This window comes from Cariama cristata, unplaced genomic scaffold (genome assembly GCF_000690535.1).
Source record: "Cariama cristata isolate BGI_N322 unplaced genomic scaffold, ASM69053v1 scaffold3258, whole genome shotgun sequence".
Classification (NCBI taxonomy): domain Eukaryota; kingdom Metazoa; phylum Chordata; class Aves; order Cariamiformes; family Cariamidae; genus Cariama; species Cariama cristata.
This window is the reverse complement of record NW_009632677.1, coordinates 2,133-29,098: the sequence shown is the minus strand read 5'-3', so window position 1 is coordinate 29,098 and position 26,966 is coordinate 2,133. Positions and strand designations below refer to the sequence as shown.

General features: G+C 34.5%; 1 protein-coding gene across 1 annotated transcript in view; it reads left to right on the top strand.

Moving 5' to 3' along the window:
• LOC104166495 (DENN domain-containing protein 1B-like) overlaps window positions 1-25,387 on the top strand; it is a gene marked incomplete at its 5' end in the record, with an annotated part of 126,425 nt that extends 101,038 nt beyond the window's left edge. The window contains 5 exon segments of the mRNA XM_009706439.1: window positions 592-692; window positions 6,474-6,519; window positions 8,018-8,119; window positions 15,797-15,922; window positions 25,268-25,387. Of these exon segments, the coding sequence (XP_009704741.1) occupies window positions 592-692; window positions 6,474-6,519; window positions 8,018-8,119; window positions 15,797-15,922; window positions 25,268-25,387 (495 nt within the window).
• Window positions 25,388-26,966: the final 1,579 nt, after the last annotated feature.

Sequence of the window (26,966 nt, the reverse complement as noted above, 5' to 3'; positions counted from 1 at the left end):
GGGAAGGGAGTTTTGGAAAATTGTAATAAAGTTGTTTTGCTATCACAGGAAATATTCACTTCAGTTTTTTTAAAGGTATTTTGGAAGTCAAGATAGTGACACAAACAGGAATTAATCTTGCTCCTGAGTTTAGTGCTGTTCTGCGGCTTTATGCAGGTTCGGATCAATTCCAGTTGTTCGAAATAGCCGAAATGTGGAGCAAAACACTCCCCTGAGTCTTTCCCGCTCAGCAGAGCTGAGTGCAGCTGGAGTGCGCTCGAGTCCTGTGTGTTCATGGCAGTACCTGCGTTTGACCATGATAAACATCAAGTAGTGCGTGTTTATTTTCCTGTTTTCAAGGGAATAGCTGAGCAGGACTAACTTTTCGTTGACTTGTTAGCCTGACTTCTTGCAAATGTGGTACCCTGCATACATATATCAGAGTTCTTCATGGATGCGTTTATGCGATTGAAAGTAATTAGAAGAATGCTGTAATAGATGGTTTGGGGAGGTTAAGATTCTTGCATGTCTAAAAGTTAATTTAATGGTTTTGTATTTTCTTTTTATTCATATTTTTTGTTGCCAATTCTGTGTGTGTGTTTTTATTTTTAGTTAACTGCTTGTGTTCATGCGTCAGCTGCATTGTTATATCCAATGTATTGGCAGCACATTTACATCCCAGTGCTTCCTCCACATCTTCTGGACTACTGCTGGTAAGACAGCTAACCTGTTATCCCCATTTCTGAGATTCTTACCTGTCTTGTAATTCCAAGTAACTGATGAAAACACTAACTGCTTATGTGACAAAATACACAGGATCCAGTTTATGAAAGCACTTAAGCTAATGCTTAAGTGATGACTTGAATAGAGATATTTCAGCATGCCTTTACATGGTTTTCAAGTTGGTACCTTGAATTACAGTGCTGATTACTATCAGTGCAGCATTTAGAATCATGTTTATAATAACTGTTCCCGTTTTATTGTTAGAGAATGCATTCAGTATTTTTAATGCAACATTGTTACTCTTTTCTTGGTGTTTATTTTAACTTGAGATAAATGATACTGATGGAATCATTCAGAAAAAAACTGATCAGTTTTTCTGGAATCAAATGTCTGTTAGGCATCAATGTTTCCCTTAGGTCTATACAATTATTTAATTTTTGCATTTTAGACTCAGGGTCCTATCCAACACCTTCCCCAAAGAGCTTAAAATCTCCTTTTGGTACTTCCAAAATTTTCATTATAAGAATTCTGCTTCTCCTGACGTGTTTCTATTCACCTGACAGACTTAGTGGTTTGGGCAAATTTTTAAGTTGAACAAGAATCACTTTTTAAGTCACTTCTGACCCTTCAAGGGATGATATTTCCACATGCCTGTGTTATAGGATCTCAGGCTAAGAAGAGATCTACTTTCTTTTATTCATTGTAGTGCCAGAGATAGCAAATGAGATTTTCCATTAAAGCGCCTAAATCAGGAGTATCCATCCCTGGAGACTTGCACACTGACTAGACCCTATGGATCTGTGGTGGAAAAATGAACCATTTAAAGCCATTTTAGAGATCAGGAATTATTACTATATGTAAAAACTGAGTCGAAGTCACATGCCAACCGACATAAATCTATGTTTCTGTTATTAATGTTTTTCTTCACAGAAATAAATTATGCTTGTGTGTTTGCTGACCTTTATGTTTTGGTTTTTTTTTTTTTGGAACCTATAAATACTGATGTTCCATTGAACTCCACCCAGTCTATTGAACTTCTTGTTTTCAAAGAAATTCTCATTATGTTTCCTTAAGCCTCTTTGGTAGTTTTTTCTCAAGTTGACAATATTTGCCCATGGTGTATCTTTTTCTGTGGTAGTTCCTGTACTTCATATATATATTGTTTATTGTTTTAAAAAAGAAATCAAATAATCTACTCCTGCACCTCCCTTTACTTTCAACTATAGCTAAGCCTTTCATCTTTAATGATAGTTTTCTTTTGAAGAAACTCTGTCCTAATTGTTTTTCCTCCTAGCTTTGATAAAATGCACCAAGATGGGGGTAGAGCTTGGATGTATTTGTTTAATTTTTGTATTATTTGAGCTTACCACCAGAAGCTTTGTAATTTCTTCAGTATTGTCCATAAATGCTGTTCTCAGAAGGTAGATCAACACCTTTATTCAAGCTGTACCCTGCAGAGTGCATCCTGAATACTAGAAGATTTTTTTTTTTTTCCCCTCCTAAGCACAGATAATGTTTCCAGAAATAATGTTAGATGCTGTACACAGCTTCTTGTGATGATGATAATAGTTGAGATTCTAGGTCATTATGGCTTGACCTAAGAAATTTTTTAACTCATTAAAAAGAAGCATGGAGTTTCTTAAACTTGTAAAACTCATTTATATCCCTTTTTCTTTTTCACAGTAGTACAATAGAGTGGGAAAGAAAAAAGTTCCCCTTTTTTAGAGATGTTCAAATGGAAACATGAAGTTCATGAAAGGAAATGCACAACTGATGAATTTACCACAGTAACTATAATTGAGACCTTTTAACTCGGATTTTTGTGCATCTATATTTCTCTGTCTGATCATGTCTAGTTTGAATGGTTCTTTTGTGAGATAGGTTGGGATAGTGTAATAAAAACACATAATACTTAGTTTTCCTCATGCCTTGGCGTATTAATAGTAAATAAGTGGTTTGCTCATAGGTATATAATATACCAAGTTAGAAAACCTTGATAGATTCATAAGCTCAAATTTTATACTAGGCCAGACCTAGTGTGCAGTCCAAGAGGATCATGTCAATTTAAAATTAATAAAATATTTTTCTAATTTTTTTTTATATTTTCCTTTTGATAGAGCAAAGTTCTTTTTACAAAAAAGTGCCTTTTTTCCTTTTGGCTTAATATGCATTTTCCTGCTAGAAACTACATTGTCATTGCTTCATTTGGACTTTGTTGGGATGTCTCCCGTGAACTCTCATTTTCTTAGTGTTATTCTGAAATGACATTCAAATAAACGAAGTAGGAGATTAGCAGTTTGATAAATTTGTTCATTCCAAGGGAGTAAGACCATGTTTAAACAAGGATAAAATACATTTAAATCTACTAGTTTAAATATTGGCCCTGATCCTGCAACTTCATTTTGCATGTTAATCATCCAACATATTTCAAGAGAAATCCACAGGTTTTTTTTTTATGAGCTGGACTATATTTTCATAAACAATATAATTCTGTGGGGATTAGAATGTGATAAATTATGTAAACTGCCTAGCTGGTACATTTTGTGAGCATGAAAAAAGAAAAATGTATCTTTGAGTAAAACAAATCTATATTAAAAAGTTATTTAAATTCTTCCACTTACCTTTTTAATCAGAAAGCCTCTTAGGTTGTATCAGGCAACCTGATATACAGACTGGTTTTAAACATAGTGTAAATGATGTTCTTTAAGTAGTCCAAACCCACCAGTACATAGCATCAGTGTGGACTGTAATGCTGTCAGGATTGGCGGGGTTATGAATACTTGCAAGGTCCAGTGTGTGAACACAATGTGTGTTTCTTTACTTCAAAATGGTGTCGTCCCCCGCCCCCTGTAGTTTATCTCGGCCTTGAATTCTGTTATGAGAGCTCCAGTGTGAGAAATGGAACAACCATCCAAAAAAGAAGAGATAATAAATTTCTTCTTCTAAAAGATAGCAAAATATTAGGCTGTGAAAGTAATTTTCATTTTAGCTTTAGAGGAAGAACACACAGCGGAGTTACTAAAAAATAGAGTTTTCTGAATATTTTTAAAGAATTTATTTCTCTTCTACATTTAAGTAAGCAAAAAGCTACTGTTGCACTCAGCCCAGTAGGTGGCTGGCTTTCAAGAAACCTTTCACAAAAATTAAGTTTGAGCATTGATACAGTAATTATATTTGAATAAAATTATTTTTTGTAAAGGATAGAGCTAATTACATCAAATTTCCTTGTAATTTCTTGGCAAACTAAGTCACTGATATAAGAATGTATGACAGTTTTGTCTATGGATGATAAAGCATCTGTTATACTGATACTCTGTTAAGAATATAATGCAATTAGAAAATTCAAGTTACAATTGCAACATGTCTTTTTATGAGATTTGGTCTCTTCTGAATTGGGATATACACATGCCTGTTTTCGTGAGAATGGGACAATTATTTTCCAATTAACTTGCATGTTTTGCATAACATAGTAATTATTTTGGGCAATGATGCTGTAGATTAATAACATTTTTGATAATAACATGCATAAGCAAGAGGAAAAACTATATAGCAGCTCCCAGTAGTATCATAGTAAGCAATTTCATGTACATATTACAAACCTCTGCTGTTAAGGCTTCAGAATCCAGTGGTAATAAAATTTGTTCTTTGTTGAAAATGATCAAATTAGCTTTCCATACCTGCAATTTTTGTATCATGCATTTTCAAGATGTGTTTGTCTAATTAGCTTTGTACTTTTATTCTGTTAACTTCTCAAAATTGAAATGATGTAGCTGTTGCTTTGCTCTATAGAAAAGAGCTACATGCTACCCTTTTTAATGACAGATTTATTAATGGAGCAAATCATCGGCTACTTTAAGTTGGTACAGGCCTGGTGAAGCTGCTAGAACAGTGTCGGTGTACAAGAAAACAAGTGTGCTTAAAATGTGTATGTGATATATAGCACTTGTTTTCATCGTAGTTTCTCGAGTTCACGTTATTTGTAACGCTAAGAGACTCTGATGTGATGAACCTGAGGATCTATTTTGCGGCATGTTCAGCAGAAGAATTCTCAGTTACATGTCAGTCATAAGTCATTCTCACTAGCTTGGTTAAATATGTTATGTAGTATTAAACATTCTTAAAATTATAGAGTGTTTTAAAGCTGTCCAATTGCTCTCTGAATATAAATGTGTGTCTGCTCTGGAGTCGCACCCATTTACAATTCCATGTAGTTTGTGTTTAGTCCACAAAGGTATAAGGCCTCAGCGTGGATGAAGTCCTCAGGAGGTACTAAAATTTTTCAGTATTGGGCTAAGAAAAAGCCATGTGGGGACACAGGGGTCTCCATTTCTCTTTTTGGAAGCCCCGTTGCATAGAAACATTAAGCCATGACAGTTTGCAGTCTCAGCAAACCTTTATTTTGATAGTATAAACATGATGAAATCTTGTTTTGGCCTCAGTCAGTCTGGGTTGTGGATTTTTTTTTTTTTTTGTTTGGGTTGGTTGTTTTGTTTGGTTTTTGGTTTTTTGGGAGTGTTTGGTTTGGTTTTGTTTTAATCGATCCTCTCCTGTGGGGCATTGTTAATGAGAGCAATTGGCTAATCAATAGTGTGTACAGATTTTTCTAAAACTGGCTGCAGTCGCAGGCAGGTGAGAATTGCTACTTTTGCTCCCAGAGTTGGGACCAAATTGATGAGGCCACGTGAACTGATGCAGTGAAGCCTCTCCCTGGGCCTCAGGAAGTCAGTCGCCAATCAGTCGGTGCCAGTGGCTCAGATTTATGATTGAGTTAATACAATGGGAGAAATTATTGTATGTCGGCTATCTGTGTAACTTCATAGAAGTCATCTTACCTTCCAGTTATTTTTCAGAGATTATTTTTATATAGTGTTTTTTCTCTCTGGTCCCTTAGTATTTCATTTCCCACTGAGTTGCTTAAACCAGGCTATCTGTTGCTTGCTTCTCTGGAGTGAATATTTTTAGTAATCTCGCAGTACCCAAAAGTGTGATGATGATTGTTGGATGTTTTTTCCCTTCAGCGCTGGATGCTGAGTATATTCTTGGTCAGATGTTGCCAGAACACATTCACTAGAGGAAGAAACAGAATATTATAGGAAACCGTGATAAATTAGCCCAGTTTAGTTTTTTGCTTGTGTGCTGCAGGAGGTCTCACTCCAGAGGCTTTGTGTGGATATTTGTTTTATTTTGAGAATATAGTTCCTCATCTTACTCAGGTTGGAAATGAGAAGTTTACTATCTTGAATTAGACAGGATATTATACAGCTTCCAAACGCCCACCAACGAGGAGTTTCAGAAGCACATTCAGAACCAAAACTGGCATTAATGATGTTAGCGGTGCAATGTGGTGATGTTAACTGGTACCATATTCTTCAGAATGGTGTTTTAAAAGCATTGTAGTTCTAGAGACAGACCACTTTTGGAACATCCACTGGGTTAGCTCTGCCATACAGTATGGTTGGTTATCGAAAGTGGGTATGGCAAGCTGGTTAGCAAGCCATACACATCTTCTCACTACTACTTCCATAGCTAGGAACAGCATCCTTTATTTTGTGGCCATCTTTACTGCAGAGTAAAAAAACCAAACAAACCAAAAATTACCCTTGTCTAGTAAAAAATTCAGTAGCAACAGTGGCAACAGTTCATTTAATATAGGGTTAAACAGTGAATGTTAACTAGGGACTGTATGTGCCAAGATTTTAAATATTTTCTGCTCCACAAACGCTGTAGTAGTTGGTACTTAAATCTTGATCTTTTCCACTTTTTTTCTTCAGTGCACCGATGCCTTATCTAATTGGCGTCCACTTAAGCTTAATAGAGGTGAGTTTACTATACGCTGCTGCGTACTGGTAAGCGTGAGGGGTGTGTGTCATTAATGAAATTTTTAATGGAAATGCTTCAGAAAGAATCCCTGTTTTTTAGCATACAGAACTACAAAATTTAAGCTTCAGGTGGTTTACAAAGTAAAAAATGTCTCTCTTTGAAGTCTTACTTTTGAAGTGTTTTATGGAGACGTGTAAGTTCTGCATCATCATTTGTTTCTGTGTCTATTTAATAGATCAATGATAGCTTTTTTTCCTGCCTTTTTTAGTGCTTTAGCAACAGATTTTCCCAGTAATAAGAACAATTAAAATTTAATTTGGAGTTGCCATCAATCAGAATTCAGCATCATTCTGAATTCCCAGATAATTTACATTCCTGTCCCTCTGAAAAATCTGTCTAACATTCATTCCATAACATTCATAACTATTAATTTAGAAATCAGTATTTTTTTTGCCAAAAAACAACAGGTAGCCTTTTCAGATTTGAACATACAACAAAACAGTAGAACTCACCTGAGCAGTAAGTAATAGCTGGGCCATAAATAGCTTTGCCTCTTTCCGTAACCATTTGATGACACCATTAAACCTATGCGTGTAGTCTGATTATCATTCAGAGCAGATAATTGATTTGGGAACTTTATTTCATTTACACCTCTGCTAAAGCAGTTTCTAAGGATCAATTACCATTTGCTAAGCTGATAAGGTGGGTTCTCCCCCCGGTCTGAGCCACTAGCACTTCTGTGTTTCCAAAAAAGAGCCTTCTATCCTGTATGTTTCTTAACTTACTCTCTCAAATCAGGTTAGTATGACCTGCCTACATTGGTCATAATATCTTGACTAGGATCTTTTTCCTTATTCTATCAGAAAATGATGGAACAGAAAGGCTTGTTCTGAAAAAGAAGTCACTCAGTTCCTTCTGCAATTATTTCCTGGACCAGAGTAGGACCATATAGAAAAGAGTTCTATCATTTTTTCCTGAAAGGAACAAATTGTTTAATTCTTAGCTGTTAGTCAAGGCCATTAATGAGAGATTGTTTTATCCATTCTTCTGTTACACTAGTAGACATCAAATGCCTGGGACTTACATAAATCTACAAATAATTACTTAGTTTTCTCTGGGTTTCATCTGATTATGTGATAAACATCCTATCTGATTTTCACAAATATGAGAGAATGGAATGTTGTTATAAGATATGTATAGTTCCAATATATTTAACTGTAAATTTTGATCTTCAAGAATTCATTTCTTGAGTATGCTTGTATTTCAGAGATTATTAATATAACCTTAATGTTTGATGAAGAAATGTGTTTTTAAAAGCTACTCTGAATCCTGCTTCTAATTCACAAATCCTACATCTAAAGCTCAAAATGTTGTCTTTGCCATTATTGTCCTTTGTAAAATCATTGTTTGTAATCTAGCACATTACAATAAAAATGTACTTCAGGAGGATGCCATAGTAAAATGCTTTTCCACTATTTTTTTTCCCTCTTAACAGAGAGTGAAAAATAGATCACTGGAGGATGTGGTTTTGCTCAATGTGGACACAAACACTCTAGAAACCCCTTTTAATGACCTGAACAACTTACCTGGTGAAGTGGTGAGACTTGCAGATATTTCGTTCTTTCTTTCTTATGTGGATACTTGAATTACTAGTAGTTATTTTTGCCTGGTTTTGCTAACTGCTATAAAAGGAATAAGGGGGTGAAAAGCACCAAGTGTAGACCCCTATATTTGAGATTTTTACCTTTTTGACAGTTGAGGAGATGCTGAATGGAACATCGTATTCCTTGTTGTAAAAGTAGGATCATAATTATAAAGCTAGCTGCATTCATTAGGCATAGCTGCTTTAAACGCAAGGGTCTCTTCATCTCATCTTAATCATTATATTACAAAGTAGGCATTTCTGTCTGCCTAGTGGCATGTCTTGCAAAAGAATGAGAGAGTTTTTGAAGGCAAAAAGAAGAAGGGGGCCAATTATCGGCTTCTGCTTCCCTGCCACCTGCCAGCGCTTTCCTTTTAATTAATGATCTGATGGCACTGGTCAATATAATAAGAAATACTTGTACAGTTGGGGTCAGAAAATTCAGGCTTTGATCTTCTTCAACTTTCTGAAACATTTATTTGTTTTCTCTAAATTATTTCAGTTTTATTTTAATCTCCTCTATCCTGCTGAGGGCTACGTGAATGAAAACCCGTACTGTTTGTCATTTGCTTTGGCAGAGCAAAGACTGCTTACTTAGAATTCTATTTGTAAATTAAACTGCAAACCAGTTTGTCATAAAAGACATCTGATCCTTTTGAAATGACGAAAACTGTCTTTTGTCTGTAAAGGATGATAAATTAAGTGCCAGTTCTTTCTGGACTTTGATCTTGCAGACGGTGTCCCCCCCTCGTTTTTTTTTTTTTCCTTATTGCCTATAGGGGAACATACTCTGTATATCATTTTAAATAGTCACAAAATTCACTTACCTTGTTTTTCCCAATAGAGCTCTGAAAGAATATCATTGTGGAGCCACTGTTTTGATTATTTAGTTATAGATGCTCAAGCTATCACAAATGGTTGTCAAGGCAGAGAATTTTGTATCAAAATGTGAAATCAGAGAGTGTTACATTTTCTGAAATTGTAAGTCATAAAAGCAAACTATCTTACTCAAAGTAAGATGCTGTAGTGACATACTATGTCTTTTTGTTGGTAATTTATATATATTTGGTACAATAGAAATCAAACTCTTAATGATTATATTAATGTCAGTTCCCTTTTGATTTTAATGATGTTAAAATCTAGACTTTTTATAGACCAGCTGGTCAGTCTGTCTTTTGACTCAGTATCAACTATAGTTCAGAGTAAAAGGCTGTAGTAAAAGACTATATAAAAATTATTCTGATGTTTTGTCATTTTATGTTAGTGTATGAAAAAGTATACACACACATATATACATGTATATACAGTATTTTTGACTTCACTCTTATCATTCAAGAGTGTAACAAGTTAAGTAAAAAAGAAGTTATTTTCTGGTGTGTCAGTAATTTTAACTGACCTTGCATTCAGTGAATAAGGTTGAGGTTATAATGTCATGGAGGTCCATACCTCTTGTCAAATAATAGCTGGATGTGGAATTGAGGATTAGACATCATCTTCCTTAAGATACTGGGGTTGTACCTGGAGGTCCTTTGAACAGTAAAAATGGGTATTTGTGCAATGAGGGGGATTTCTCATGTATTTTATAGATGCACGTCAAAATGATCTCTAAATGAGTAGGCTAGCATGAAGAAAATAGGGATACAGATCTTCATACTTTTAGAAGTATATTCTCCCCCAGGATATATGCATGTTACTATTCTTAATGTTAATGAAGGGTATCCAAGTGTACAGACTACATAGTGGACTTAAAATATTTCGTTCTGTCTCTAATATAGAACAAAACAGAACTGTGTCTTATGCAAAATATACTTGCAGAATTCAAGGTTTTCATAATGAAGCTTTTAATTTGAATATTCCCATCTCTTCCTCTACTTCAGTCTGTAAAGCACTTTAATTGTATATATTTTCTATTAAATTGTTTAATTATAGCTGGAAAACATGGAAACAAAAGGCACAGACAACATCCATGTTAGGCTTATGAAATGACAAAATGCCTGTGCTTGTTTTGCATTCATGAGGGGCAGTGCAACTGCTAACATATTGGTTAAAAAGTGTAAGACGTGGAAGCATAGAGTCAAAATGGTAAGTTAGACTTAAAACATTAAAGCAAATGTCAAAGATACTTCCATATGTGAAGCATTTTAATCTGTATAAATAAACCTCATAAGCATACATACAAAGGCAGTAAAACTTCTGATGGAAAAATAAAATGAGTACCTCTAAAGGGTGTTAAAATAGAATGAAGAACTGAAAATATAAAAGAAGGTCTAGTCTTACTATCCCTTTCAAAAATTGATTCCAGGTTGGTTAACAGCCTAACAAAAGAAATGCAGTATTTCCAAAGTTTTTTCTAAAACTGCATTTTGTGTCCAAAGGAAATTAATTTTCTTGATCAATAAGCCTGATGATGTCCTCATAGCATAGGTATTTAATAGTTTACCCATGTATAAGTAATATATTTATTAAAATGCTCTGATTGTGAATTTTTTTGTAATAAATTTAAAATTGAAAAAACATTTTTATATGGCATTGTCTAATAAACTGCATAATAAATTAACTGAGATTTAAAGGCATTTTTAGATTATTCGCTTAAGCATTTAAATTATAGTTACAGGCTAGATGACTTTCTATGCATGTGAACTCTATTATTCTGTCAGACTGACCAGTGGTCTTGACTGTGCAAAGGTCAGTGGTCACAGTTGTCCTGAATTACCAGTCCTTTTTTCATGTGGACCCTCTGCTGCGTTGCATGCTGTAATCTTCTTAATGGCTTCATTCCAATATTCACACATAATATTTTAGATTTATTGACTGTTAGAAATACTACCATGCCAGTAGCAGTTCCGCTACTCCTAAGGTATTTAAAATTGGAAAAATAAATCAGTGCAAGACTTTCAGGAATCCTTTGTTTTCTTAGAGAGGGGAAAAACCCTCTTTTTCCTCTCTTCTGACAAGAACACTTGTTTTTAAATTTCGTCATTTCACTGTGAATTTGTCTATTATTTTTTAATTAAAAAAATGAAAATAAGTTGCTACTTCTGTGGGAGAAAAATCCCTAATACAATAATACTTAGGTCATGACTTCAATAATGTAAGACAGTAGAACACTTGTGATGTATATAAATTAGTGGAGACCATAGACACAAATTTATAAACTTTGGGTCTGATCCTGCGATACCTGCTTGCAGTTAACTTTGGCAAAAAGACTACTCCTTTGCTCAAGTTTGAATGCTTTCAAAAAAGCTTGGAGAATTGAGTGTGTTGCTTATAGCAACCGAGTTTTACTGACTTCTCCATAGACTAAGCAGAATTTTTATAAATATGATCTTCAGAAAACAATGGGCTTTACAGGTTTTTAGCATCTTCTGTGGTTGTTTAATATTGTTAACCATAAAATCTACAGAGCTGTTGAAAGATGCATCACCTTTGTAGCATGTGGTGCCTACACACTATGATGCAATACAGAATCTAAACGGGTTTTTAGAGTTTTAGTTTTGAGATTTCTAAAGTCAGAGGATTTTAACACTGTAAATTGGATGTATGAACATTACCATTCTAAAAGTAGCATTTGAGAAGTAGGCTGTAATTCACGTGGAAAATCAAAGTTACTTTATAAAACAGTTACTGAGAGTGCAAATTATTTCTGAAAATGAAATGATTAGTAGTATTACAAAGAAGTTATGGTCAGCTTGTAACAGTGCAACTAAAAAGATTGTAAAAAAATTTAAATATCATAGCTTACTATGTTTTCCCATCAGAAAATAGCCAAAAATGTTACTAGTACATTTTGGAAACTGAGAGCAGTCATCAATGTTTGCAGTGTTACGAGGCAATTATTTATTTTGAATAAATTCTTAGAGTTGAGATTCTGTTGTACCTCGATACAGTTTTAGAAGCTAGAACGTGAGATTGAAAAGTGCAACTAATTTTGAAAACATTTGCATTTCAGTAGTTGTTTTAATCTAAATAAGTATTTGTGATTAAATGCTGGAGGGCTATCTGAGCTGCCTAAATCCTGTGTGTGTAGATAATATCAACTATGTAGAGTCCTTTCATTAATCATATTGAATTAAATCATACCAAATCCCATTTTGTTGTAAGGTTTTTGTTTCGTTTCTGTTCTCGGACATCTTCTCTCACTTACTTGCTGTTGAGAGTGGGCTTACTTTTACAGTGACGTGATCGAATGAGGAACACCAAGAAATAAAGTGTAAAAACTGTCACTGATACCAGAGAAATACCTGGATAATTTTTTTTCAGAGATCTGGTAGTCATTGAGAACCCCAGTGCATAGTTCTGCATTTCTGAAGCAACAAACGTTTTTGAATACTTCTACATGTGCTTAAATTTATATGCACACTTAAGTTTTTGCAGGAGTGAAAGCTTTGATTAATATTTACTTTATTTTATTAATTTATTTTTTAAATTTGTGTGCAGTTCTATTCTTCTACTGACATGGATATTGAAGAGATATTAGTCATGCTTTGTTTCCTAAAATATGACCATCTGATCAGCATCTTAGGACATAGGGTGACTATTTAAAAAAATTACCCTTTTTGTTTTAATGACCAACACAATATGTTTATACATTTTAGATACACTTAATTACATATGAAAGCAAAATCACATATCAATCTCATGACTTTCTAAATCTCTGAAAAACTATTCTATTTAAACCTTCCTGAAGCTATGATTGCTCTTCATTGCTAGTGTTTAGCAGTCCAATGAAGTCACCTCCCTATGAGAAGCTGTTGCTAGGAGGAGAGAAAAACACTTTGCTTCTAGTGTAAATTAATAATACCATTTCTGAAACGGATAACTAGTGTCTTCTAGAAATATGTTTTAACAGCATTCTAACCCCTGTGGTTTGTTTTCCTGCAGTTCTTTATTTTTAAACTTTGTAAAAGGCTATTTCTACTTAAGACATGCAAAGAAGGAGAGAAAAATGGTTTGGCTTTCTTAGTCATAGATAGGTAGAGAGATTAAAGCATATATAAGGAAAAGATTTTGATAAAGATGCTGCTTGATGTTTTTTTGGCTTGATGCCAGAACTGTGTATTTTCTTTAATATTTTAAGAGCTATTAATGATGTCACCCAAAGGGGTCTCACACTTCCTTGGTTTTAGGTTCATGGATCTGAGCAATCATGAGCAATCAGGGTTGTGGCTCACATTATCTCTGAAGGCTTTTTCTTAAGAGCGCTCTGCTCCTACTACTTCCGCAGAATAATCTCGTAGAGCTCTTCCTCCCTTTTAGCAGTGCCTCCTGAGAGAAGCATAAGTTGGAGGAACTTTCTTTGAACTCCAGCATAGCCTTTCTGAGGCTCAAACTCCCTCCAGAATGGCAGGATAAAAATGTGCATCTGACTTACATGGTTTTGTGCTGGAGAACCCGCCTCTAGACTGCCAGCCCGTTGGGGTGTTCTTAATATTGTTAAACTAATAACGTACCAATACTGCAGTGAGGTGGGAGATTTGTTGCTTTCTATTGTTCTTTTTAACATGTGTTTGCCTTAAAGCATCCTGTTTACCAACTTATGTTAGGATACATAGATCCTGCTAGAACTGGAAAAATCGGAAAATACTGTTTTCCTTCCCATCCCCACTTTGTTCTATAATTCCTCTCCTCTACATCATCTTTACCTCCTACCTTCTTTTACCTTGTTACTGTCTGTCATTGTTTCCCCAAACTTACAAGGTATAATTTAGAAGAATGTAGATTTAGAAGAATGTAGAGAGTTTTCTACCTTCTCCCTCCCTTATACTTAGAAGATGCTTTGTCCGTCATGACAGAGACAACATTTTAAGATTGACAATTCTTTTTTTTGACCTCGTGTTACCGCCTTTGTTTTACTGAAACTGAGTTAATGTTGATGGGCGGATGTCCTTTATACAAAGGATATATAAATTTATTTCCCCTGGAATTAAATAAACCTTACTTTTAATAACTTTAAAATAATTATACAGTACAGAACAAAAAAACCTGGAAATCAAGACATGCATTTATTTTTTCAACCTTGAACTGCTTAACTGGTTTTTGTACTCAGACTTGTACTTTTTTTTTCTTTTGAGGTGTAAGGAAAAAAACATAAACGAGCCTTAGTGTGTGCTTTCCATGGGCTAAATGAATAAGGCTCTAAACTTTTATCTAGATCTATGGAGCTTGGATATAAATTGAAAAGATCACAGCTATGGGGAAAAGACCTATACTGTAAAGGCCTTTCTGCATAGATTATGAACATCATAACTCAATAATTTTTTTTCAAAACTATAGTTATAATTGGACCCAATGGGGGTCTCTCTCTTTGATCAGATCACAGTAACTGTGACTTTACACTGGAAAATGTCACTACTGTGAAGGTTTATCACCTGTAGAGCTGGTCTTTTCTCTGATGCCATGTTCAGTTCTCATTAGCATTATTCAAAGTTTAGTTGTTAATTAGGTTGACACTTCAATTACAATCATCATCTACAAGAGCAGTCAGGACTGCTTGCATAAAGAAACAAAAAGATACTTGTTCTTGCATGTATTTCTAAAAGAACGAAAGCTGTTTTGGTGATAGTTTGTTTATAATGTTCTGTTTAAAGAGTAACTCTGAGTTTTACTTTGTATAATATTTAGCAACTTAAATATTGCTTTATTTGGTATATTGCAATACAAAGAGATGTAGAAATGTATTCTACATAATTGGAGTTGACTTACTTCTCCAGATGTCCCTCATGATCAAAATTAGGAGAGTATAGACTATAACTGGATATAATTCCATATATCTTTAAAGAATACTGTAATAACTCCAGAATTATGTATTTTCTCCAAAGTATCCTCAAGTAAAGGTAATCTAAGTTGAAATTTCTCTTTTTTTTTTTCTAATTTTGTATAATCAGTGATTGCTATTTGCCAAGTAAAAAAAGACAGACCTCCTTAAAAAAAAAGTCAAGAACTATACCAAGAATGATCATGGTTTGTTTGTTTGTTTTTGTTTTTTTTTTTTTAAAAAAAAGCTACAGGTGCCTCCTAAGTGGTGTTCTTATTTTTTTTGCTTTCACATGTTTATGTTCAAGGGCGATTTCAAAGGCAGTGTAGCATTGAATTTACACCAACTTTTCTCTAACTATTTGATAGTGGTAGCAGCTGCTCCCGTGGTGCATGAGAAATGATGTAAGATAGTAATTTGACTTTAAAAAAAGAAAAAAAGAAAAAAAAATCCCTAAAACTGAATAGTAAGTGACCATTAAGAGTCCTTAAAAATAAACCTTCATAGCATAAATAAAAAATATCCAACTCTTTTCATTCAAAACAAGTAGGTACATGTTATGATTGAGAAAAAAAATCTGCAGAAAAGTGGCTCACATGCATTTTACTGTAAAAATAATTAAGCTTATTTATGTCAAGAGGCCTTGGGAAAAAAAGAGAGCATAAACCAATTTGCATTAGCACTCTACCATCATCCCCTGCTTTCATTTCAATTAACAGACCAGCAGGTGCTTTTTGCAGTTAAAAAGATAAGCTATCAAGGAGGAGGATGAATTTTTGGCTGACCTGTAGACACCATGCTTTGCCTGCTGATTGGGTTCATACCTCGCTGTACCAATTTCTGAGGTGTTAATTTAACTGTTCCACACTGTCATGCAGGTCTCGGCCTTGAAAAATAAACTGAAAAAGCAGTCTACAGCTACGGGTGATGGAGTAGCCAAGGCCTTTCTCCGGGCACAGGCAGCACTGTTTGGATCCTACAGAGATGCACTAAGATACAAACCAGTAAGGCTTCTTTACTTCTTTTTTTCCTTAATTTATAAGATCATGGTCTCATTCTTTGCAAGGAAAACATGAAATGTTTTATCCCAGTCTGAAACATTTCAAAGAAAACGTTTTAAATCTTACTCTCTGCTAGGGATACATTGGCAATTTAGAAGACATTACCACCTCCTGACGGTGAGTTGTACTGAAAAATAAATACTAGTTCAAAGTCATCTATTTTCTTATTTGTATCACTTTTATAATTTATTTAGTAAAAATCAGATTGTATTAATGAATCTACTTAAACACAGCTCACCTGGTTTAATGTGGTGAAGAACTGAAGAGGCTGTGCCTTTCAGACTCCGTCATTTTTTACTATACCAGTCTAGAGACTTTGTTGTGTTTGAGGCCAGAAGCATTTTATTTCATAGCAGAAGCCAGCAATGAGTCAAACATGCATCTCTTCTATTATACACTTATCTTGGTTCCACTGAGAAGTTAGGAGAAATGAAAACCCATTTCATCCCATCAGAACTTCAGAATTTGTGTTTCTGACATTTTGCTGGTATTCAGTAGATTAATATGTTATGGGCTTTCATCCTTTTTGGTTTATGAGGGTGGCACATATTGAGCCTATTAGAAATAAAACCATTTACCAGAAACAACTTAGAGATACATTTCATCTGTCAGTCCAGATTCTTTTCCTATTATATTTGCAAACTACTGATAGTAGTTCTATTTGATAAAATGCATTGAGATGACATTGGCTGAATTAGATTCCAAGGATATGATGTTTGGTGGTCTGATGGGTTCAGTTAAATATTGAGATTTGATAGGAGAAAATCATCTTCGCTTGAGGTGTCAAGTTTTTAAAAACTGGTGGGTGTGTGGGTGGATGTTTATTTGGGGGTGAGAAGGGTCTGCATTCTGTTGTTGGGTAAGGAACTACGTGGTATTCCTTGGCAGAAATGGCTAGGGTGGTTATTAAATCCAGATGAGGCCTTTTCCTGGAGGAAACATCAAAATACAGTATGGCGCTCTCTTCCTTCTACCCAAGTAGTTCTTTTACAGGTAGTCTTTTTTGCCGTGAGTGTTTTACACTCTAGCTCTCTGTGCCACTGGTGGCCATTGTTACTGAAATGAAAAGTAAGCCATGCAGAAATGAAGTAATATTTAAGGGTTTAGTTCAAGTATTTGTGTTTAGCAGTCATTATCACTTTCTTTATGATATGGAAAGCCAGTTTGCATACTGTATTGAAATGACTGTACCTGTTTTCAAAATCGCTGGATTTCAACACAGTACTAGTTTCATTAAAACACATAATTTCAACAAAACAGATAGTTGTCATTTATTCCATAGTGGCATTACCTGACGTTGCTTCAGGAAGGGTTATCTAATTTGTCCCTTAGTCCAAAGGTGAGCACACTGGTCTGTGTCAGCTCATGGCAGCTTACAGTAAAAGCTGTTAAGTCAGAAAGTGTCTTAATCTACATTCTATATATGCAAACAGAATAATATCAGTCTGGTTGATGTCCTTACCTCTGTTCTGACCAGAAATAGGCTCCAGTATGTCCTTTGTTTTGGTAGGTTTGTTGAACTGAATGTGCAAGTTTGTTAGCATTCTGGTTAGCATCTCTGTTGAAATGAGCTTTCCTTTTAACTGATTTCCATTTTATTTCAGTTGATCTGTTGGCATCTCTGAGATACCTATATTTTCACTGTATTGGAAGTAGTGCACCATGCATCATTTCAACTGGCAAACATTTGTCAAAGTGACCTTTGCAGTCTTTCGTTCTGCATTATTTTCTTTTGCGTTTTTTTTTCTGTTTTGTTATTGGCTCCACTGATTGCATATAAGAGAAAATGTAATGAAACCATTGTGGCCTGATGGCTTGGGTTTTTTTTAAAGATACGTTATTTCAGAATATCTTAACAGGCAGAAGTCTGCTGGCAAACACTAGCATATCTTGGATTGGCATGAATTTGTCCAAAGACACAGCATATTTAAAAAAAAAAAAAAGGTGTGTTATTTTGAGCTGTATTCACATAGTTTTAACTAATTTGGTATTTTGCAGAATTTTTGTTCTGAGAGACAAATTTATTTGAAGTTGAATTTACTCTGGATTAATAGAAACTAAGAGGAGTTGTCCCATGATTGTTCAGCTGATTTTACATGCGCCTTTTGAACTCAGTTTAATGCATTGTGAATTGGGAAGTTCAAAAAAATCAAGTCATGTTTGACTGTATTAGAACTGTTTGTCAGAAGTCTCAAAACTTGTGAACTGTTATTGCAAAGAAAATACTACCCTTTGTTTTAGAGATCTAATAAGGAAATCCAAACCACAGCTATGGACTTTATTTGCATTGTAGGGGGTATACTTCAATGAGAATATTTTCTACATAGATTTGAAATACTTTTGCTATAAATAAGCTTGTCATATTTTCAAAATCTAGAACTGAGAGGTTTTGGGGTACCATTTTTAGGATTGCAAACATCCTGATGAAGAATAAAATAGTGTATTTGGATAGTTATCAATTGCTCTTAAGTTGAAAAATATGTTGAAGTGAACTGTTTTCCTTGCAACAGTGTGTTCTGTATGATTTTAACTTGAAACATGAAACGTCATTAATATTCACTTTGAGTAAAGAACAGCTTTAATAGTGTCTGTACTCATCCAACACTTCTCTTCACTCCAAACGCTGTTCGTCACTCTGAACACTCATTCTGTGCAACTGTTTGTTTTCAGCATAGGACAGATTCTCCTTGGTATAGCAATATGTCTTGAACAAGCGTCTAGCAATTATTGAAAAAATGATTGGTGAAAGGGAAAATGGGAAGCTTCAGGGGTCTTGAAAGGAGTTCATGGGACTCCGAAAGACCATATGGAAAATTTGAATACTCTAATGCAGACAGGAAATATGACCAGTAATAGATAAAGGTGATCATATTTTTTAGTGTAATAAATGATAATAAAAAACTTAATCCAGTAGAAGTTTCCAAGAAAAGTGGAAATAGTTGTTTTTTGTGATTTAATCACGATATTGAATTAAAGAAATAGGTCAAATTGATATAACTGCCAAAAGTATTTTTGTACTATGCTACACTTTACATTAGCAAATATTGCATAATAGGAGTGGATCTGTAGAGCAAAACAGTACAATTGGTGCTATACCCATGACTAGCTGGAACTCATTTTCTGCTTTAGTTTAATCCAGAAGGAATCCAGTTCATGCACGGTAGGTGGGGATGGTTGAAAAAATTGCTTCAGTGTTATTTGATAAATGACTGAAAAATAATCCAGAACAAAATATCATCAGTGGAATGATGAATTACAGTGTTTTTGTTTATGGTCTCATTCATGTAGAGGACTGCAATCCACTTCGAGTTGAGTGAGATGCTCTGACAGGGGAATGTGCGTGGACTTTGGGGAAGTATCCAGCAGTGGCAATGAGACCATTCAAACTGTTTTGCTCTAAGGAGCCCTGCAATATAGAAAGGCAAGTGGTCAGTGCATGAGTGGACTCACCCAGCTAGCAGCTGCAGCGTGAGCCATTGTGCCATCTGCAACGTCAGTGGTCACAAATATTTTTGATCACAAGAGTCTAACCCTGATGAGGCATTGCAGTGATTAGAGTGTTGCGAGTTAAATGCTTCTTACATCATGTAAATGCATATACAAATCCAAATTATGTTTGCTTTGGATGGTCTCAACTTAGCCTTGAACATTTCGTTGCTCCTATTTTCTTTAGGTGGCCCAGCATTTAGGAATCTATCCTGGAATAATACTGCACGTTCCATGTTTCAGAATTGTGTGCATAGGTGGAAGTTAGATACAAAGATTACAATTGTGCAGTTTGTGTCATTTTGTCAATCAGTGCATGTGCAATGTTGTGTTTTTCTAGCTATTTTACTTCATGGGTATTTTTTAGGCATCCTTCCTTATATCAGACAAGAGCCATGCCAATCAAACATTTTAACAACTCTGTAATGGCTAGGAGAAACGGGCCTTACTCATGTACTTGTGCAAAACTTGCAGATGAAAGTGAAGACTAGTAAATTTTTTCCGTTAATCATATACAATGTCGTCAGTAAATAAAACACTATATGATGTAAAGAATTCTTAAACAGGCAATATTCCCAATCTATGTCTTAAGAGGGAGAGGTAGATAGCAGAATGAGAAAGCAGCAGAAAAATAATGAGTATAAAAATATTCAGCATGATAGAGATTAATTTTAACATCATCAGGAAATAAGCAAAGCAGAAAAGTTGTTTCCTCCTAAGCAGCAAACATGAGGAGGAAATACAGGTGTGATTTTTTTTTTTTTAATTAAATTTTTTAAAAAAGCTAATTCATCATAGCAAGACAAATGCATTTCAAATGTATTTCAAATAAGCGAATCCTCTTAGTTCATGGCATATCTATTAAAAGATTATGGAATATAAGCAACAGTAACTTATTTTCTACCTTTGAAAGACTGGCTTTTCTTCAAGAACCAGCTAACAAAAGATGAAGTAATTGATAAAAATCTTTAGGGGAAGAAGTCCTCAAAGCTCTTGATGTTAAAACAAAAGAAATAAACCCAGGATAGCTTTGTTTTAAGTTATGATCATTGTAACATCACGCATCAGAAATTAAGAAATGAAGAGCAAAGGCTAATGGCCTGCTCTGGAATGCTCAGCAGTAGGAGTTCATGGTCTCATCAGCACGCCGGGGTGCCGAGATAACTTCCAGCTTGAAGATAGCACAACCTGTCAGACCTCACTTTAATTGAATGCTAACTGGAGTGCTTTGGGCCAATATTGACACTATTTTAAGTAGTGACATCAGCTCTCCAACAGATGAAGATACTGTATTCAGTATGCAGTAAATCAAGGTACAATTAAATGTTATATGAGGAAAAAAAGGTATTTTAAGATTCAGAATGCACCTGAGTTACTTGAGAATGCGTAAATAATGATTGCTTATAATTGAGTTTCAAAATGAAACCTCATGAAGAGAGATATCTCTTGAAATGGGCATTGGCTTGTTTACCTTTCCCCCGAGAGTTAGGCATAGAAAGTACAGCAGAGTACAGAAACAGAAAAAGAGTAATGAGATGGCAGAACATAGTTTGTGTTTCAATCCAGAACTGCCCTCTGTAATATATGTTATGACTGTTTATTGTAACTTCCATAAGAATTTTATTTTACATGTTGAAAACTATATTGTTTAAGGACTAAGGACTGTAGTAGTCCTTTAGTGAATATAGATATTGTATTAATAGGAGTTATTGTAGGGTTTAATTGTGACTATAAGAAATATCAGTACATCAGAATCTTTTTTTCTTTTGGGTAGATTGCAAGAAATTTGCAAATTTTGCAGAAATTTGTTTGTAATTTTAAATGTCATCTTCCTAAGTAGTATCATAGGTCATACTCAGTTATCCTCTGGCCTTTATCTCTGAATGTCATGACAGCAGATGACATTTCAGCTTTGTACTTCCTGGATTTTAAAGAGCGAAATTTTAATACCAAAACCAAAATTATGTTTAAAATTTTGTTGTTTTTAAAATAAATTATATAAAACTGAAGCAGCTATGGCCATACCTACCTACCTTGTACTCTTCATATAATAAGCGCGAACTACCGTGTGAAACTGTATTAATTCTAGCAGTAGTACAAATAGTTGGTATGAGTCATCTCATGCTAAAGCAATATGAATGTTTTCTGAAATAAACAATTAAAATGTTTGTACTTCTTGTTCAAGTTAAATATCACTAGATTTAGGAAACACAAACATACCTTCTAATCTAGATTATTTTTCCTTTTAAAATGATAGCGCTGTTTTAGCTCACTGTTTTCATGTTCCATTGCGGTCTGTATAAATAGCTTGCTTAAAATGTGAATGTAGCTTAGATTTCCTGCTGTGTGTGGCAAGCTATGAAAGGTGAAGAAAATTCTATAGCAACTGTTGTTAAAAGGATAGATATCTTGTTTGGGCATAGATTGTTTGGTCTGAGTATTAGCTGTCTACTTTTCAGTATAGAGTCCCCACTGGGTTTTGATCGAACTTGTTTTTAAAGTACATTGTAGATCAATACGGCAGGGGCCATTTGATGGTCTAGTAGTTAAGTATCAGTGGAACATTCCTCTGAAACTCAGTTTCTGAAGGTACCCAGTTGTATTTGCAGAAACTTGAATGTTATAAGCTTTACGTGTGAAAACTTCTAGAGCTATTTTTGTTTATATTGATTCAACAAATTATTTTTTAAATAGCACTTCAGAAGGATTTGCATTTACAGTAATAATCTTGAAGGTTTGTAAAAGTTTTATTTGGAAAACAATCTTGTTGTTCAGAGCCTTGAACAAGTAAAAGAGCTAGGAGTTAATTGTATTATTTAATGCAATTTGAGTAAAGTTACAGCAGATACCCTGAGAAAACTTCAGTGTGGAATTTCTGGAGGTTTCAACAGATTTTCTCATTTTCATGTGCTGAACAGGTAGGAACTTTAAACCTACTCAGATTTTTAAAGTAACCTTTCTCACAGTAGGTTCAAATAACATAGATGACTTGTGGATGTGAACTCTCTTTAGATCTATAAAAACTTTCAGCTAAAGAATAGCTTTGGTTATTCTGTCTCTGAACTGTACTGATAAGGGAACAGATGCACCAATGCATGAGTGCTTACTAGGTATCTGAAGCATCCAGCGATTAAAGGAAAGTATTTGGGAAAATATTACAGCCATGCACTAAAAATGTGTGTTGAACTACCATTTCCTGGTGTTCTGTTACATGGCTTGGGCAGAAGTGCCATCAAATAAAACCATCTGACTGGTCTCTCTTCCCAGGCTGATGTGAAAGGGAGAGCAAGCATGCCTGCTTTCTCTTCTGCTGGGAGATAACCTCTCTTTTTTTCTCTTTCATCTTTCCCAAAACAACTGGGGAGGTGGTAGTGGAGGCATAGCTTAGTTTTTATTTTTCTAAATAGTATGTTTTGAAAATACTATTTTCTCGCTTTTGTCCTAAATTTAATGTTTCATAGTATGTCATGAGCCATCACCTAGTCAGTTCTGCACTCCCACAAAGCCTCTGTATTTCTACAAATTATTTCTTTGTATAACAACCTCAACAGCAACAACAACAAAAAATATAAATAGGGAATTGTTATAATTTGCTGCCTTGAAGTTTTTCTGAAGAGCGACAGAACTGAGAAGAGAGTCTGCCCTCAGGAACACTATGTCTTATACCACCATGTCTCACTGGAGACTATTCTATTTGTTTTGATGCACTTTGATTTGCTAAGTAGCTTGGGGTCATCTTCTTAAGACAAGAGTCTTTAGGAGCTCGAGAATAGCTAATGCAAAGTGGGTCAGGAAGGCAGTGCTATTTAAAGTACCACAAATATTTCAAGCTATTTGGCAGATCCAGCATGTCCTGCATCGCTACAGTGTTGACCAGTTATCTTGGGATAAGTAGTAAGTGGAGTAAGTTAGGTGCTTCTCCTGGAGACTTGATTGACACAGTGCTACATATTGTACTGAAATGGGTTTGCATATCACAGCGTTCCAGCTACCATTTGAAAGGGGAAGGATTACGTTAGGTAAATTTTATAGCTTCTAGCTCTTCCAGTGAGATTTCTTTTCTAAAATCAGAGGTTCCATAAAGAAGTAAGGATGTAAAACTTAAAAACAAGTTAAACATGAACTTAAGTACTTCACTGAGTAGGACTGGACCTCTTAAAAGAGAGACTTAGGGAATAGGATTTTAAAATGACATCACAGTGATTTTTGCTGCAACATTTGCTTGGATCATGCTTGGACCATTTAAATTCAAAGTGCAAGGTGTAAAGAGCAGTTGAAAATTATTTAGAGCTACTCCACACAGTCACCTAGGTCACATGCAGAAAATGCTTTGTGATATTCTGGAAGTACATAACGGCAGAGTCAGCCAGAATGACAGGAAAATGTGTGAAGTAGTGTGTGTGGTTTAAAGTTAGAGTCAGGAGCGGAAAGCTGTGGCAATCACGGGCGTGAATTAATTTGTCCTGAAAGTGGCTAACAGTTGGAGCTATTGTGAAGATCCGTATAGCAGCTGTCTTTGATCTTTTTTGTTTTGAATGGCTGAGGTGTCTTTTATTATGTTGTGGGACTGCACTGTATATGTAGCTTTTGGGTAGTAAAATATTCTTTGGTAGGTTTAGCTGTGGCATTTTGTTGGATTCTAAATTTTCTGTCTTTGAGGCCCTTGGCTATTGTTTCTGACCTGGTAATTACTTTGGTTTTGTAAACTTGGGTGAGAGGCCTTTTGGCTTTACGATGAAATCAGTTCACGTACCTTGATCACTGCACAAACTTTGTAATGTGCCTATTATTTCTCCAGTTATGCCGAACAGCTTTGAGTATTTATCACAAAGTATTGACAAGAATAACAGAATTGGAGAGAATGCTCATCAGAAATGTCCAGTGGTCTGTGCACACTGAAGATAGCAAATTTTGAATGAAATTAGGAAATAACATAGAAGTCAATGTGACTGTTTATAAATAATCTTATTAGCACCTTTTATTTTTAAATGAATGCTGTTTTCATTAATAATTTTTTCAAAAACCACTTCATTTTCAATGAATACTTTTTTATCTTCTTTAATCATCAAAGTGTTTTGGTTCAGGGTTTTTCGTAACTATAGGCTATGCGCTTTTCCCAGGTTGGGGAAATACATTTTATTGTGTTAAATATTAATCTCATCTGTTTGGACTTTCTCCATAACAATGCTTCAAAAACTTTGTGGCTTTTGTTTTGTGTAAAAAATAAAATCGATGTATATTTCAATAATTTCCTCTTAAATCAACAGTATATTTATCAATGTCATGTTTTGGTAGAGTGAAAATAAAAATAATTTGGTGCAGATACATATTTTTGGACTGAATTAGAGTTTTGGTTTACTAGTATTGCTGGTTTAGCATGCCAGGGAATCAGAGTAATCCTGAACAATAATGCATGTTAAACTATTTGAAGCAGTGGACCTGCTCTTCCTCAAAGTTTGAATCACTTCCTTGAAATTTTTAATGAAGAGTGCTATAAAGGTAACATGAACCAAATGTAAACCACTTTACTTTTCCTTGCAATTCATATATTGTAGACTGACTTAATAAACCAGAAGTTCAATTGCAACATGTATTTTGAGACTATGTAAATATTGTATGAAGATTTTGGGCTTTTTTTGTTGTTGTTTGTCTTTTTAATTGGATGAATGTTTATCAAGATTGCTTGAAAAGGAATCATTTTATGTATTGACTTTTAAGAAATAAAATTGTAATGGAGAATTTTAAATAAATCAGCATATTTGTATACTGTAGTTACTAACTTTTTCTGTTCAAATTTTTTAGGGAGAGCCTGTAACTTTCTGTGAGAATAGTTTTGTGAAGCATCGTTCCAGTACTACTAAGCAGTTCCTGGAAACTGCTGTTAATCTTCAACTGTTTAAACAGGTATGAGAGGGTAAATGACCCATGTTTAATGATTTTCTTATTTTAAAATGCATTTTTCTTTCTGTCAGCTTATGAAACTCTTGGATAAATTTTAAGTACAAGTACTTTGCGTACTGACAGTCATCCCAGTTTTGTTGTTTTTTTAAATCTTTGGTTATAGTTAAAAAGAGTGGCGGGGAGGGGAGGAATCAACAAAATTGAATATCCCAGCTTGATGATTTAACTTCATTTTCAGCTCTCTTGGCTCACAACCAAAGAACCTAAGCAACATAGTGCTTACTTAAATTGGACTTTGGTGGCGTTTTATTTAAAAACTGAGTTCATGCTGTAATTGCAGTTTTCATTGCTAGGCTTTTTGAAGTGTGCACACAGAGATTGTTACAAACCGGAGCCATAGGGGTGATCTGAAGAATATTCTAGCTGATCTGTTAATGCAGATTTTGAACTAATAGAGAACAAATTGTTGAATGTGTGGCACAGCTCAGTAATAGTTTTATTACAGTCTTTGAAATGAATTTTTTCTTTGATTTTATTCTGTAACTCTTTTTTCTTCCTTTTCATCAGATGACCCCATTGCATCAAAAGGGTGTTAAGAAACTTATTACTAGATTTTTAGGAAAATCAAGGAAAATCTGAATGAAATCAGGAGACTCATAAAAGTATATATTTGCCTGCAAACATCTGGAATGATTGAGGCATGGGAGTTCATGTTTAAATAATCTGGTGGACTTCTTTAAAGATATACTACCGTGATAGATAAGGGAAATTCATCATATGTAGAATCTTCTAATTTTCAAAAAACATTTGGTGTTAATCAGAGGCTAGTGTCTAAAGTAAACATTTATGCAAAGATGATAGTTTGTAGAAGTCCTGTGAAAATATAAAAGTTAAGGAAATACTGATCATAGAATTGGGCTCCTTTAATTTTACTGTGGTTTATTTTTTACAAGAACAAAGTGTAAATAAAAATATAAAATAATAAAGAAGAAATCTGAAACCTTTTTAGTATCCAGCACATATGATTGAAATTGAAAGAAGTAACAGAGTAAACAGTGTTGTTTACATTTTGCATATCTCAGTGCGATAAGCTAGCATGAAACTTTCTTAGCAGAAAGCTGCCTACAAGCAATTTTTCTAAATTGTTGTCACACTACTAGCACTAAAGCAAGATCTTCAGCTGTAAGGAAAAGGTTTAACTCCACTGAAAGGAATGGGCATGTTAGTGTGGCTCTGTACTTAGCCATTACATTTTAACATGTGTTCAATTAAACAGAATCAGTTTACAGTTTGTTTATAGCTTGTTTTAATTTTATTTCAACTAAAGGAAATAATATATTTTAGACTATTAGGAAACAGTAACAATTTTGATGATGTGTGTGGTTTAATAGTAGTAGTAGTAGTAGGTTTTTTTCATTCCTCTAGTTTCTGCTGTGAAGGTTACTCGTACTTCTTCAGCTAATCTTCAGCCCTACTGCATCTTCTCCCATTTTTCCCACTGACAAATGAGCTGTTTTCAAAGTTTTTGTGTTCAAAAAGACTAAACGTATTTTATTCTGTTCTGGAAAATCTTTTAAGCAGAAAATAGTTCTTAGAAGCA